The following is a 15,378-nucleotide window of genomic DNA, read 5'->3' on the forward strand; positions in this document are numbered from 1 at the left end:
CGTCCCGTCCTCGCTATAGCGCTTATAGAGTCGCTGTTGCGGTGAAGTCTTAGGGGACCTGGGGAGCCTTAGTGCCTAAAATGAGATACGATAAGATAAGAAAATCGTGGCTCTGAAACCAATTTTTGGAATCGGAAAAGCCCACGAATAAACACGTCGATTTAAAAAGGTCAGGCACTTACATTCATAACAGTCTTTATGAGTGAAGCATGGTTGACGCCGACACGCCCGTACTTTTTGGCGTGGGCACGTCGTAGTGTGCGTCTGCAATCTCGGATTTCCTACCCCTCCTCCCTCTTAACACCGCTGCAGCGATGTCCGATATCCTCATCATCCCATCCCGAAAAGCGACGCCGTCTCCTCACCCTTGCGATCGAGACTTCCTGCGATGACACATGCGTCGCCGTGCTAGAGAAGGAAGAAGGTGCGGGCGGAGCCGCACATCTTCGCTTCAATGGCAAGATTACGTCCGATAATCGAGAGTTTCGAGGCGTTTACCCCATCGAGGCCGTGAAATCGCATAGCCAGCATCTGTCGAATATGGTGCGGGAGGCTATGTGTACATTCCCCGACGCTTTCGAAGAATTAAATACTTCAAGTAATAGAAGAGATGGCGATAATGACGGAGAGAATGGGGCTATAAATCCTCGAGAAAACGTGCTCTGGGTCGACGGACAAGCACGTCGGAAGCCGGATTTCGTATCTGTCACACGGGGTCCGGGCATGATGTCGAATCTGTCGGCAGGATTGAATACAGCCAAGGGCCTCGCTGTCGCCTGGGACGTCCCATTACTCGGCGTCAACCACATGCAAGCCCATGCATTGACACCGCGGCTGGTGAGCACTCTCAAGTCCGGGGAGCAAGAGAACCCCGCAGCGTCAAAAACAACCACCCCAGATTTCCCCTTCCTATCCCTCCTCGTCTCCGGTGGCCACACACTCCTCGTCCTCTCACGCTCCCTCAACGACCACGTCGTCCTAGCCGAAGCGCGGAGTATCGCGATCGGCGACATGCTCGATAAATGCGCGCGCGTCATCCTCCCTGCCTCCGAGCTCTCCGCCAGTGAAAACGTCATGTACGGACCTCTCCTCGAGCGCTTCGCTTTTCCCTCTATACCTTCATCAGATTACGACTACGAGTACCAAGGTTATGCTACGCGTGCAGAGGAGGTTGAAAAATACAATCCTGGCTTCGGGTGGTGGCTTACGCCCGCGCTGTCCGGGTCGCGGGATATGGTTTACGAGTTCTCGGGGATTAATGGACAGGCGCAAAGTATTATGCAAGAAAACCCGGATATGGTGGTTGAGGAGCGGAGAGTGCTAGCCCGGCATACCATGCGTCTGGCTTTTGAGCATTTGATTAGTCGGTTGTGCTTTGCACTCACGCCTTCGGCGAAGAACAAGAAGGATGTGGGCAAACCTGATAAAGTTGAAAATGAAAATGAGGAGTTGCTGCGAAAGGTTCGCACCGTTGTTGTAGCTGGTGGCGTGGCGAGTAATAGGTACTTGATGCGTATCCTGCGAGCGACGTTAGATGCCCGCGGCTTCAGGCATATTAAGCTCGAGTGTCCGCCGATACCGTTGTGTACGGATAATGCGGCCATGATTGCGTGGACGGGTATGGAGATGTATGAAGCCGGATGGCGGAGCGAGCTGGATATTGTTGCATTGAGGAAGTGGTACATGGATTCGACGGCTGCAGGAGGTATATTAGGAGTTGAAGGGTGGAGAAAGGTTGAAGATGAGAAGGAACGACGATACCCCTTTAGAAACTTAGAAACTCAAACCATAGTTCTGGCTTAGAACGACTTCAAGCGAGTTGTTTAATGCCCTTGCATAACTATTTGTACAATCACATAGCATATATCGGCGCTACGGTATCATAGGAAAACATTGCAGATACAATTGTAGTCAAAGCGGGTAAAATGCATTGATGCTTGAGTTGTTGTACATTTACAAGGCAGGTTCTAGAGGCCCGTAAGAATTAGCCTAGATAGCTATTATGGCGATCTACCAAGCTCCTTCACGTCCTCTTCCCCTTTGTCTTGCACTTCTGAACTCCTAAATTCATGCGTAATGCTCTAAGAGCATCTGGCATATACGCCTGATACCCATAATTCGTCTCCTTTCAACCATATCGTAACTTAATCCAGCGCACTGGTGACATTGGTAAATTCGCCCTTCTCCAACTTCGTCTTCCAGAATATGGGGTTCGTGTCGTTGAAACCGTGCTTGACCCAACCCTCTTCCTTGACGTGATACAAGTTGATGAAACCACCGGAGTAAGCATCACGGTGCGTAGCAGCCAAGATACTTCGACGACCCAGCTCCAGAGCATCATCCACGCTCAACTCGTATTTGTACTCAGCGTCGAGCACACCGTAAGCAAAAGTCTGACCGGAACCAACACAGAACAAGTTTCCAGCAAGACGGGTACCATCGGAGTCGATGTAGTATAGAGCAGGTCCCTCTTCCTTGGTAACGCCGGCGCACATCGTACCCATAGATAGTCCCATCCCCTTGTAGTTATAAACGAGATTGGCGAGAATCTTGGAGGCGGCGGCGACGCTGATGCGGCGCTTGTGGCGGAGTTCGTGTAAACGGCACTGCATACCGAGCCAGGCCAGCCAGTATTGGCAGTCGGCAGCACCACCAGCCATGGTTCCTAGCAGACAGCTGTTGATCTCAATCACCTTCTTGACCGTCTGCGACGCAATCCAGTTGCCAGCCGTCGCTCGAGAGTCTGTCGCTACGATAATACCGCCCTGGAATCGGAAGGCTAGTGTCGTCGTACCGTGCGCAATCTTGATCGGGCAGTCCGGGTTCGATCGATCGTCTGTAGCTGCGCGGAGCCAGGCCGAGGGCTGGTTTTAGGGATATGTTAGCTATATAAACTTCGTCTTCCCTTGGCTTTATGGAGCTTAATATAGCCTGTATATTGGAGTGCGGTACTACTCACTTGGGCTACCGGGGGCATGGCGAATTTAAGAGATAAACTGGGAGACATGTCGTTCTGGAGATCATCTTGCTGGTCCTCTGCAACGGTCTCCTTGTGGAATGTAGCCGGACGGCTGTACTTGGCCACGAGGGTATCCATGATTATTTTTTCCTTAACCTCGCTGGCTGTGCTCTCAGTAAAGTTGAAAAGAAGGAGGAAATAGACGATGAATTGATGTGGTGTTGTTACAAACAAGTGAATGAGAGTTGTAAATGATTGATTGAGATTGGACCATACAAGGCTTCGCTCCGAAGCTCAAGGCAGCTGGTCTCACGCGTCGTTATTACCTTAAGTGACAACCCCGGCCCCGATGGTCAAAGCTCCTTCTGCAGATACTTAGTCATCATATACTAGTGCATTTTTGATTACATCATCATCAATTGTGCCTACAATCAATTACGAAGAGTTCCAAACTCACGACAACATTAAATTACTGTATTACAAGTTGACTACCATGATAATTGGATATCAACTCTAATTTGTTATGAAGACTAAATCTACAGATTATCACAGCAAGACTCCGACAATGCTAGGTTTCATGAACATTGATAACATGCGACCGTAATCACTACAACTCAATAACAGGCTTAGCTATATACTAGAACAGAAGATAGGGAACGGCCATCAGAACAAATAAAAATGGAATATATATGGATATCAAAGCCTCTATGTAAATCCCCGAATCCCCCAACACCAGGTGAGACGGGGTATAAATAGATTGCTCTGTTGATTTTTATACAGCGTATCGTGACACATTAAAGGGCTTCCTAGGGAACGCCGAACCGGAATTAAATCTGCTCCTCCTCTCCGTCACCATGGTGGTATATTTCATCCCTACCGTCACTCCTCAAAACTTCTTTTCTTTCATTCTCATTTTCTGACACACTCCGACTCATTTCTCAACTTAATACCGGTTCGGCGCACGATAAGCCGAATATCCATTTTGTTGTCCATAGTTATAGCTGCTATATCCGCCACCCATGTTTGGTATCGTGGGTTGACGTCCAACAGGTGCCGCGTTCGCGACGAGGTTCTCGCGGCTTTGATTCGGTCCACTCATCGGTGTTGTCGGTGTTAACGGTCTGTTATATGAACCGTTGAGTGGTGAATAAGAACTCGGCGGCTCAAGTGCGACCCCCATATACCGCTCAGGTGAAGAGCTGCGCCGACTAGGTGCTTTCTTCACATCCGCGACGGCATTAGCATAAGTGATAGTGATCGCGGTAGACTCATTTGTCTTAGTGCGATCTAAGAGCAGCGAATTGCGGGCGTCTAATGGCGTTAGGTCGTCCATATCATGCTGCATCTTCTCTGTGGTATTTATTAGTATGCCGTTCTAGGCGGCACATATTTCGGCAGTTCAAGGGCTTTCAACTTACCCATCTCCTTTCTGCGCTTGCGGTGGGGGTTTTGCTTGCAGCATGCCACGATCGCGTTCCATGCGATGAGGATCGCAAGTGTTCCGGCTAGAGCCGATTGTATGGCAATTAAAACGACGCCAGTAACGGTTTGTGTGGTCTGAGAAATGCCAAATTCCTCAACGAATATGAGGATACAGACGGCGGATAGGACGCGCACGACTTGGATCGCGATGTTGACGACGTTACCAGATTTCCTCTCAAATGGCCTGCTCCAAAGCAGTAGTCCAAGCATCAATCCTTCGACGACTAATAGAGCAATAGTTTGGGACATACCATGACCATCAGTAGCGGCCAAAACACATCCCTTCGCGAACATGTATACGATTACTGGTACGAAAACCCACCAATAATCTTTCTTATAAGATTCATAGAAGAGGGAATACTTGACCCAAATTTTCTTATCTTCATATAAGCCTGTTGCATCTCCTTCACTATTCTTGAGCTTGCGGGCCATACTCCAGATTTTCCAAGAAAAGAAGGCAAGGATAGCCGTGAATATCGCGAGTGTAACTGCGGCCAGTGTTTGAGCGGCCCAGGAATCTCCATGTGTGAATTGGAATACACAATATAGAACCCAGACGCTGTAGAGCAGCAGAATCATGGATGTGATGGCGCGAGCAATTGAACCCCAATAATGCTTGCGGAAGCCGGTTAAAGATTCAGGAAAACTGCCGAATAGGGCCCAAGCTTCGAGGATGACCTTTAATAGTAAGATACCGACGACGATGACACCAATAACGATGGCAACGATTAGTAGCACAGTCATAAAAGTGTTGGCCTGCGGTACCGTCAATTGTGCGGCAAATCCCTGAATACCAGAAACAGCTGCTCGGAGTGTTGCCTCAGTGCTTGTCGCCGCATTTCCGTCGGTAGCCGTTGCATTAGCCGTAGTCTCGACATCACGAATAGCGAGGGTGACGATATCAGTGACAGCTCGCTTGAGAACCGAACTGTTCGGGGTCGAAGTCGAGTTGTCGGGGAAAACGAGGGTAGCCTTTTTCAGGAAGTCGACGCTATCATTAGTCAAGTTTCCACCGGTCATACCTCGAAAATCGTCAATAGAAACTTGCATCTGTTGCCATGGGATAAGACCCGTCGAGAAAGCAAAGTTCTTCGTGAAACTCCGGTAGACTTGCGGTAGTTGGCCAGACATCATGCCGTTCATAGCAAATCCTTGGAATACGCCGAAGACCTCGCCAAAATTTGGGCTGATGGTGCCTCCTCCTCCTGCGCCACTGGCTACACTAGCTCCCCCTGCTCCGGAGAATGCTGCACCAATTGCTCCGACACCACCCACTAATAAAGCTGCTCCGGCTACACCAGCTGCCACATACGACACCGCAGCGACACTGGCGGTCTTTCCGTTCGTAACTTGTGATTGGATGCAACCTACGTCTTTTCCGTCGTCTAATGATTTAAGCTGTAGCGTTGCTTGTGCTGCGATATCCGGTATTTGGAAGGCAATAGAAGGTATAGAGTTAGCATATTGCTCAGGTATTGCTTGCGTCCCCTTCGCACCAAATGACCCTGCAGGAACTATTCACTGTTAATAATATGGCCTCACAAATTGAAATTAGGGAGTAATAACTTACCAGGACATAGGTCTTTAACGAATGTCGTCTCATTGCAGGGGTTAAAGCTATTCGTGTATACATCCTGACCATACGCCGTCACGGAAAGCGTCGCCGTTACATTCTGCCTCTTATCGCTCGTACCCGCAACATCGAAAACCACTGTCTTGTCGGCATTGTTGTACGAGATATCCACTTTTTGGACCTTGATATTGCTATCGTCCTCACAATTGTTGAACCCATTCGTCACCAATAAATCGTCTCCTAAGACCCCACTAACAATTGCCGTTGCTAATATTGCTGCCCGTCGGATATTCCACCTCGAACTCGATATCGCCATATCGATCGGTAATTTTTTGGGTCTATATCGTAGAATATGTCAAGGAAATCGTAAAGCAACCGGGAAAATGGAACAATCCGTTTGTCTATTTGTATATTCGACGCCTCCCGTATGCGTTCGCTACCGAGTTATGCTTGAAAATCAATCGCTAGATGCTTTCCGATATACCACACCGTAAATGGGTCTTTTTCCTAAAAATGGTATTATAAACTTGTATTGGTTATAAGTTGGTCCTTTTTTGTTTCGAAATTTGTTCGTCGGAGATAGATGGGGGCCGGCTGATTTCCTCGATAGATAATCGTCTCGAAACCTCAAAGTGAACACATAAAGTTCGTTTAGGACAAAGAATAAGAGTGTAAAGAGAGGATATTATTGTCGCTGTTATTCAAAAAAGGGGAAAACACATGAGAATCAAAGATGGCCAAGGATCAACCTGTGGCAAGAATGGAAAATGGCAACAAGTTGCCTTTCTGAAGAAAGAAAAAAAAAAACGAGGCTCGCAGCAACACTAAGGTTTGTTCTCTATAGATGGAAAAGTTATGGAGGTTTGGCAGCTTGGGGCGGAGGGGGCCGACTTCAATAATGACGAGAAGGTCGACGATAGCGTAGTAGTGAAGGTCGATGTCGGCGCATATATGAAACGGGACTTAGCTTAGAGCAGTAAACGAATGTGCGAGGAAAGATCACCAAAAAGAACGGCTCAAATCAGAAAGAGGGTAACGGCGCCAAAGGAAAAGAGTGAAGGTCAGAGCATTTTGGTTGGTGAAGAAGCTTAGATCAAAAGATGTACATGCACCCCATTGAGGCCCCTGACGAGATCTCTCTATGATAGAATGAAAGACAAACGACCAATTGGCGCTGTCCCCTTGCTGAGTGAACATTCGAGGTCCAGTACCCCTGTCTCCTGTAAACCCCTGTCAGCGCTATCAGTGCCATCATCGTGGAGCCAGCCCCAGAGGATATGACTAGGGGGTGCTAAGCTAATCTACATGAAACCAGCCCCTTGGGAAGATCATTGGATGTCCGGCAACCTCCATAGTAGGTCCGGTCGTTTTGGGGACCGTGGAGCCAGCCATTCTGGAATTTCGAAACATGGTGTGAAAATAGTAGGTCGAGGATAGGTAGACAAATCGCGCCGTCTCAAACGGGTACCATAATCTAGTGCGCGGCAGTCATCTACATACATAAGAGAATAAATACCTTTATATTGAAGAGAAAGTACAGGTGGTTTGATTATAACAAGAAGCGGTACGCAGGCATAATTTAGCGTATTAGAAGGGGAATGCCCAGATGCTTAACCAAGAACAAAGCAACTCTAGGTACCTGGCTCGAGACAAAATACGGGAATTTGGTTGGCTGATAAAAAGAAAAGAAAGGGAGGAAATTGTACGATTGGTCAGAAAACAGCTGGCTATCTCCAGAAATGCGTGGTGTAAGGATAACTTCCAGGGGCTTCCAGCGCCGCCATCTCGACTTATGACCTCTACACTGCACTAAATTCCAAGCCACACTCCAAAACAGGAGTCAATGCTGAATACGATGTCTTGGGAAGGGCACCTAGGTAACGGACAAGAACCAAGGAAAGAGAAAGATATCTCACGAACTTTTCTCCCGTTTGTAACTCTTTTTTTTTCTACGTCATGTACAACTCTAGAAAAAAGGATCATCGATCATATTTCCTTGATATCCCAATTCTACAGTACATATGACTATGTATCTGATACAGATTCATCTTATTATCGAACCCTAGCGATCTAATATGACGAACCGTCCATCCCAGTCTTTGCGTGGGTCTCTATTATGCATCGAATACAGCATCGCATAGCAACAAAATTATGGAAGAAATAGGTCATACTTAGCCCTAATTCCAGATTCCGACCTCGACAACGCTCCCACGTGCCCAGGTCTTCTATTTAATAAGCATCGACACATCTACCCAGTCCACTAATTAGTGTGTTTATGCTACGTGGAAGGATAGAATCGCAATAGAACCTTTTGAAACAGTATTATTAATGAAATACTAGAGATAAATTTCACTGGTCGACTAGACTGCTCTAAATGCCGTTAGTGAAAGATGAGGCATGAAAATAGGAGCAATTCCGGTATGGTAACTTCATATAGCCGGCGTGAGCTATGAATCAAGTCCGTGAGTTTGATCACCATCGGAATCAAGCTTAAATCTACTTAAAGTCGGTTCCACCATAACCTGCTTTATTGGTGTCGCTATTATCCGATATTGAGTAATATCATAGATCTCTTATTAACCCCTTCAGCTCATTCGAGGAAGATATACCTGAAGCTCACATCGTAGTGCATAAATATATTCTTCATAACCCTACAGTGTACTTAGATGGAGCCTACGACGCTAGGTGGACCAGGAAATTAATGAAGATAGTCCATCATATGTATAAGACCCGCCGTCCCAATAAACCTGAGAGGCCGCCAGTCCAAGCCAAGACTACAAATTTTAGGCATCCATTTAAGATATTAACCTCGGTCAAAAATGTCACGCAAAAGGTTTTGAATGTAAGATGTGTAAATACGAGCAAAAGGTCTATTGGAGTAGTCTAGAGGAAAGCACGCCAAACCACCACCAAGCCCGATGACTGGAAGAAATGAAAAAGAAATCCGCTTCTCATCAGGTCGGATGATTGTATGCAGCATTCCGCCGTCGTCACGCATATTTCAAAGTTCATCAGTCGCCCACCCATTTCGTAAATGTTTTCTACCACCAGACATGACCCAAAAGAAAAAAGAAAGGGAAATAATATATCAGCCAAAGTATGCCTCGCCGGTGTATCAAATACAGCACGACATAAAATGTCTGGTTATCAATCGTTTGAAAAGAAGATCCAATGACCATTTGAACGCATCAGATAGTTCATTGAATAACCAGATATACAAATAATGCCCAGCCAAACATAAGGGATATCGTAAATTGCGCGAAATTTTCTAAATCAATAGCGTGAGGAATAAACATGATGAAGTATATATCCCGGGCTGTCCTAGGTTATCCTACAAAACTCCAGCTCGAGGGGGTATCTGTCATAATGAGGAATCGCAAACGTAAACCGCAAAGTAGAGTAGAGTAGTGAATCGTCGTTTATTAGCTGTAAAAGCTTCCATGGCCTTGGTGAGGTGAGTGATTATAGGGTGAAACCGAACCCGGGTGACTACCGTATTGCTCGACGGGTTGCATGCCACCCGGAGCGAAGTTTTCATAGCCCAGAGATCCAGTAGAATCCTGTATTCCTAGTGGGTTCATCTCGAACTGAGGGAATGGCTCTAGTCCTTCCTGCTGGGATTGAGGTTGGGGTTGGGGTTGAGGTTGTAGATTCATGTATGCATTCGTAGATGAGCCGTAAGACGGCGCTGAAGTGACAGGTAATGCATGATATTGAGATTGAGGGTTATTATAAGTCGGCGGCATCATTAAAGGATGTCCTCGGTTAGAAGACATCTCGGCATATGACTGAGTCATTTGATGTTGCGCATAATAAGGATTTTGGAGTGGAACCTGAGTAGAACCATACGTAAGGTTATTAGGAGCGTACTCCATTGGGATAGTATTAGGCGTTGTATTAACGCTCTGAGAAGTGAACGGCTGGGGCTCCTGTTTGACTGGGGGGATTGGGAAGCTGGGTCGGGGAGGATCTTGTATGGGGCTGATGAGTGTATCTGCGTCGACCTCCTTCCTATCAACTACTTCCAGCACAGGGAGGCTAATATGTTCCATATGTTTTGCTAAGTGGACCGTAAGCTTCTTCCATGTTGGGAATGTTTTACGACAAAATCGGCAAGGCTCATCCGATGGCTTAGCTAGCGTCTCAACGTGACATTGCTCCACCTTCAACCACGTACGGTCAGCGTTACCAGCCTTCTTGATGGCTGCTTTCGTCTTAATCTTCGGTTCCGTATACTTGTGCTCGCGAACAAGATGTTGTAAAAAGTTGTCGCGCCTGTAGCAGACATGGCGACAATCCTCAACATCACAAATCCACCACTCGAGGTGACGATGCCCTTCATTTTCATGTCGAACCCAATCGGCTTTTCTCTTAAACATCTTGGGGTCACGACACCTCTCCCAGGTACACGTGAATGGTTGAACATCCTCATGGACATGTTTAGTCCAATCGGAAGGCTTTTGGAATTTCTTACTGGCAAAGCACAGCCGACACTCGAATTCCGCCGGGAGAGACATTGTCGGGGGCATGGGAATACCCGGAGGGAAACTTTCCGAATTGATACCACCCTCGAGTGGTGCAGCATCACCGTCGGAAGAATCCGGTCGAGCCGACAATGGATCAAAGCCTCGCTCGCCTCCTTTACTATCAAGGGGAATAGCGGATCCGCCCATCGCGAGGCACATAGTGCCACTAGAGCAGCTCTGTTGATTGATAACTTGTAGATGCCTAATTTTGGCAGTCTGGAGTTGTTTGTAGCGCGCTAACATTTGATGCGCAATACGCTCAACTAACCAGGAGTTCTCACTCGGTAGTAAAGGATTCAAGTTGTGGATGTGTTCCCGGAAGCCAGCAAGGGTTGGTTCTATGGGCTTCAATTTGTTTGGTTCGGGCTTTATATCCGCTTCGTCAAAACCTTCTTCATCGTCGTCGTCATCTTCATCCTGCTCTGGTGCTGGCTGGGTTCTTGCTAACGAAGCAACAGGTGGGCCGCCTTGTCTCTTTAGCATTCCGACTAAGTGCGGGTGTGAGAGGGCCTCGAAATTGGAACCCTTTGGAAGCTCTGTCTTGCTCCTTTGTCTCCTGAGGGCGTTTTTGACAGGCGGTACATTGAGGGATCCGAATGGGCTCTTCGGAGAGGTCATCGACATTGCGCTGATTGAGCCGCTTCGGGCATGAGTAGTACCGATAGAGGCGGCTCCAGTGGCCATTCCAACCAAAGCCGTGTTAAGACTGGGTGTTGGTTTCTTAGTAATGCTACTAATTCCCCAGCTAGAAGTACGTGACGGCGGAGCCAAGGTGTCTTTAGACTCTCGGCGCTCTTGGTCCTCGGAATCATCCTGCGGTATCTCGCTGGCATTGCTCCCCTTGCGCTTCCGGATTTGGCTACCACTAGGTTTACGTACAAGGCTAGGGATTCTCTTCATGAAACTAGGTCGACGGGAGTGACCACTAATGGACAATTTCTTTAAGAAGTTGCCACTAATAATTCCTTCCATGTCCACAATACTAGGCAAACTCCGCCGGCGGGTTCCCCAGGTAGCTGCTCTCGATACGATCGAATCGTTATCTTGGCATTGACGATTGAACTTTTCTATAGCCGCTTGCGACGTTTCCGGCTGGTATTTGCGATCGGACTGGATAGCATGAATAGCCGGCGCATCCCCCCAAGTTGATATCTGTCGCATTATGTCAAAGTCGGTGTGTGTAAGAGGTCCGCCCGATCCATCCACGTTTAGGTACGTCTGTCCCGGGAGATGCCTATTTTCAGTTGTATTCCCTAGAGGAATCTCGGCGTCAGGTATGTTGTCGTTCTCCGAACTCTGCCCGCTAGCAACCCTGTTAGAGGAGCTGTCGGAGCCACCAGAAAAATCATTCCGATCGCCAGTCGACCGAGAAACCCACTCGAAAACCTCCTTATTCTTCTCATCGCGTTCTCTGCGGGCAGCTTGTTGATTTGGGCTCGGTACCTCTTCGGAAGGACGGTTTCCAGGGGCGAGACCTCGATACCCCGCAGTGGAGTGTGGTAACCAGTTACCATGTGCATCTCGAAATACGGCCGGTTGGTTTTCGTGGGTGACTTCACCAGCTAGGTCACCGGCCAAACTATATGAAGCATGCGTAGTAGATGGGGCTTCCATTTCCACGTTGAGTGGCCTCTCAACGCCCTGTATTGGGGCCTCCTTACCCTGATTCCACATGGAAACAGTCACGCGAGGGCTTCGAGTAGCCATGGCAAGTGCGGTCGGTATGGGGTTATCGTCGCTTGAAAAGCTATCACCGTTGGTATCAGGTGTGAGCTGAGGTGCAGACTGGTTTGAATCAACAGAATTTGTGGAAGGACGAGCCTCGTTTGAGAAATACTGAGGTTCGGCCGGGGCATTAGAGTCAACACCGGCCTCTGCGTTACTATCAAAAGCCGATGTCGATTGGATGGAGGGCGTCTGATGGGGACTCAATGGATACTGAGTATCGACGTTACCATTATCCTGGTTCGTTGTATGAGGACCAAAAGAGTTCTGTGTGTTGTCGAAGTCCTCAAGGAAATGAGGCATTCCACTGTCCAAGTTGTTAAAGTCAACTGAAAGAAGAGCGTCATCAAACTCGCTACCGAGGTCACTCGACTGGTAGATATCGGTGGAGACAGAGTCCGCGGGGGTATTGAAATTGTTTGTGGGAGAGGCAGAGTTGCTTCGAACATGAGAAGAATACGGCGATAGCAAATGAGATTCAATAGGTGTCGTGGGACCTTTCTGGTTAGGATTGTAGTTGTTGTAATTGTAGCTGTAGTTATTGGAGATGTCGCGGCGGGGTTGTTGCGCCCGATCCTTTACGTGATCGCGAAGGTCGAGCGACGCGGGCGAGACTGTGAATCCCCCACTCATGGTCATAGCTGAGAAATAGATGGGCGACTCGGGGCTGGTATATATTTAATCGACGTATAACATGAGAACTGCGTAGCTCCTGATAGAAGGTCGTCAGAGAACGACCATATTCTTCCTATGCGACTGCGACCGCGACTACACCGCGTGACAATCCGGGACCGATCGAGCGATAGCCTCGCGACCGAACGCGATCAGTCTCTTTAGATCGACTCTCTGCGACAGTTTCACGCGATAACTCGCGACGACTAACGAAGCTCGATGTGCGTGTGTGTATGTGTATGTGTGGTATTGAAAATAGCAAATATGATTCTCAATTGATTTCCTAAGAACTTAGCTTAGAAACCAGAGGAGGATCTACTCGAATATGGATGCTACAATACTAGGGGGGGTAAGCCGGGTACCTTGTCACGGCGGCGGCGCTTAAGAGAAGTGGAGTTCGACGGAATTGAGCGCCAAAATGGAAATACGCCCACGTTAGCGGCGACCAGTTTCCCCTCTATCGAGAGGAATTAATCTGATCAAAAAGCTGTGCCGGTGGACTGTGAGGGGGCCGTGCAAGGTGCAAGAAATACAGGGAAAATGACGGAACGGCGATCGAAGGCTCAACAAGCTATTGTTCCTGTGGACGAAGAAGGAAAATAGAGTGGATTGGATATCGAGAAGAGGCAGGGAGAAGCGGGAATGGTCGAAGAAGACGAGGGTGTTCCCGAAATGGGCAAATGGGCAGTACACTTCTTGCTAGGTACCTACCTGTAGGCAAGGCAATTCGCACGAAATCAATACATCAGTGGTAGGGCTCGCGCACTACTGCGGCTCCCCTCGAAAGTTCTTTACACCATTTTGATTGGATCGCTGACCATCATTGGGTCATCGCCAGACCAGCTAGGCGTTCTATCCTCGAGAGAGAACAGGGGTTTGTACTTGTAAGGCGTTCTTCGCTTCCTTCTCAGCCCCGAATGGACCCCACTTGTGAGCCCACTCAGTCGAGTGAGATCGCAAGGCACTTCGGATGACTGACTGATAGACAGACTCGTACTAGACATTGTATGCCCATGTATGCCCATAAGCACTCCCGTGTCATGGCGGTGCTCCGCGGCAGTAGCCAATATACACCGAGGCCTAAACACGGTCATTCGCATCCATACTTAAATGCGAATTGATATATATCATTGCGGTGCATTCAGAATGCGGGAAGACGAATAATGGCCATAAACCCCCTCATTTCTGACCCAGCCGCACTACAGATTTTCATAAGCGAAAGAATAAAATACTCTGTAACCATTGTCTCGGCCCTGTGATTGGGCAAAATAGAAATGGACAAATGCTACTGTAGCACGAGCTGATGAAATAGCCCGGCAGGAATTTCCCGGGGTCCGGCATCAAATCCATGAGAAGGAAAATTATGCTTTCTAGTGTCGATTCCTTCTTCGTAACGTTTTGGATTACTCCGGAGCCTTTGAGGTGTAATAGAATTAATTCTATCAAGCTCGCGAATAATCCCGTAAAATGGACACTTAGGAGCAAAAAAAGTAGGTAAGTGCCGGTTCTTGTCTTGATAACTTGCAGTAGCGTGGAAACCGTGGCAGTCCACTAAGCACTGCGGGCACAGCGCACAGCCGTGACTGCGGCAATACAGCTGTGGAAAATCGAGATAAGTGTGTGACAAGGTCAAGAAACCCCGACCATAATCTTGGAAATTGGTCGATCGGGACATTGTTCTGCAATCAGGAAAAGGGCGACAATAGAAACGTGGTATTAGATAATCCGGAGTCCGGAGTCGATTCAGTCAGCCCATCGAGGCAGAGAGGACTGGCAGAGGCCCGGTCAGAGGTGGCTTGGTTTGAATATTAGAGACGAGGTTGGTACCAAACTCGCTGTATCAATGTCTCCAGTGAGACCTGTATCTAACTTACTACGCACCAAAGGCGTAAAAGGGCAAGGGAACCAGAGCAGCGGAACTAGCCGCGGCTTTGGAAACGAGCAAGTTCTCTGGCATCGTCTAGCACTCGGTGAGTTCAGGTTAGATAGTCGTTTGAAGAACGGCACAGCACAGAGCACGGCGTCAATTTGGTTAAACGCGCAGCGCGATGCAACATGACCATGGATAGAAGGCCACATCGACCATATCGACAGTTGTAATGCGTATCATGGTAATCTCCGAGATGAGGACGTTTATCACGTGCGTCTAAATCCTTAGTTTGGAAATTCCAGGTAGTGCTGTGCCGCAGAAGGTTGCATCATTGAAGTCTCAAGATTGTCAGGATTGTGGGTTTGAAAACCAACAAGTTTGAAAATGAACAAAAAAAAAAAAAAAAAAAAAAAAAGGTTGGGGGATAAAGAACAGCAAATAGTCACGTGTCCAAATTATAATTTTTCTTTTACAGCTAGGAAGCTGCGACGAGGATAAGTTTACGTTCCCGATACTATTCGGTTCGTCCTTGCCTGCAAAATATGTGATTCTACTAACAACTGTAGAGTTT

General features: G+C 47.8%; 4 protein-coding genes across 4 annotated transcripts; 1 reads left to right on the plus strand and 3 right to left on the minus strand.

The window, feature by feature from the left end:
- Window positions 1-198: 198 nt before the first annotated feature.
- Window positions 199-1,803, plus strand: F4822DRAFT_431454 (glycoprotease family-domain-containing protein; the record flags this gene model as incomplete). The annotated part of the gene is made up of 1 exon (XM_051461478.1): window positions 199-1,803. The coding sequence occupies one exon, from the start codon at window positions 199-201 to the stop codon at window positions 1,801-1,803; it is 1,605 nt and encodes a 534-aa protein (XP_051312356.1).
- Window positions 1,804-1,973: 170 nt separating this feature from the next.
- On the minus strand, window positions 1,974-3,298 carry F4822DRAFT_320441 (proteasome component PRE2). Its single transcript, XM_051455461.1, has 2 exons — window positions 2,960-3,298; window positions 1,974-2,864 (listed from the first exon to the last, which is right to left on the minus strand). The coding sequence occupies exons 1-2, from the start codon at window positions 3,095-3,097 to the stop codon at window positions 2,145-2,147; spliced, it is 858 nt and encodes a 285-aa protein (XP_051312357.1). The 5' UTR covers window positions 3,098-3,298; the 3' UTR covers window positions 1,974-2,144.
- A 130-nt stretch (window positions 3,299-3,428) lies between these two features.
- Window positions 3,429-6,671, minus strand: F4822DRAFT_320756 (TRP-domain-containing protein). Its single transcript, XM_051455464.1, has 3 exons — window positions 6,012-6,671; window positions 4,378-5,955; window positions 3,429-4,309 (listed from the first exon to the last, which is right to left on the minus strand). Exons 1-3 carry the CDS (start codon window positions 6,328-6,330, stop codon window positions 3,903-3,905), a joined length of 2,304 nt encoding a protein of 767 aa, XP_051312358.1. The 5' UTR covers window positions 6,331-6,671; the 3' UTR covers window positions 3,429-3,902.
- A 2,666-nt stretch (window positions 6,672-9,337) lies between these two features.
- Window positions 9,338-13,648, minus strand: F4822DRAFT_320768 (uncharacterized protein). The gene has a single exon (XM_051455465.1). The coding sequence runs from the start codon at window positions 12,902-12,904 to the stop codon at window positions 9,437-9,439; it is 3,468 nt and encodes a 1,155-aa protein (XP_051312359.1). The 5' UTR covers window positions 12,905-13,648; the 3' UTR covers window positions 9,338-9,436.
- Window positions 13,649-15,378: the final 1,730 nt, after the last annotated feature.

The sequence above is a fragment of the Hypoxylon trugodes genome (assembly GCF_022578975.1).
Source record: "Hypoxylon trugodes strain CBS 135444 unplaced genomic scaffold F4822scaffold_7, whole genome shotgun sequence".
NCBI lineage: Eukaryota > Fungi > Ascomycota > Sordariomycetes > Xylariales > Hypoxylaceae > Hypoxylon > Hypoxylon trugodes.

Bases quoted from the DNA above. Each gene is read 5' to 3' on its own strand.
- F4822DRAFT_320756 (XM_051455464.1), bottom strand. From the start codon at position 6,330: ATGGCGATATCGAGTTCGAGGTGGAATATCCGACGGGCAGCAATATTA. The intron at 5,956-6,011 runs GTAAGTTATTAC...AACAGTGAATAG, and splicing joins CGTTAAAGACCTATGTCCTG to TTCCTGCAGGGTCATTTGGT. The intron at 4,310-4,377 runs GTAAGTTGAAAG...TAAATACCACAG, and splicing joins CAAGCGCAGAAAGGAGATGG to AGAAGATGCAGCATGATATG.
- F4822DRAFT_320768 (XM_051455465.1), bottom strand. From the start codon at position 12,904: ATGACCATGAGTGGGGGATTCACAGTCTCGCCCGCGTCGCTCGACCTT.
- F4822DRAFT_320441 (XM_051455461.1), bottom strand. From the start codon at position 3,097: ATGGATACCCTCGTGGCCAAGTACAGCCGTCCGGCTACATTCCACAAG. The intron at 2,865-2,959 runs GTGAGTAGTACC...CCCTAAAACCAG, and splicing joins CCATGCCCCCGGTAGCCCAA to CCCTCGGCCTGGCTCCGCGC.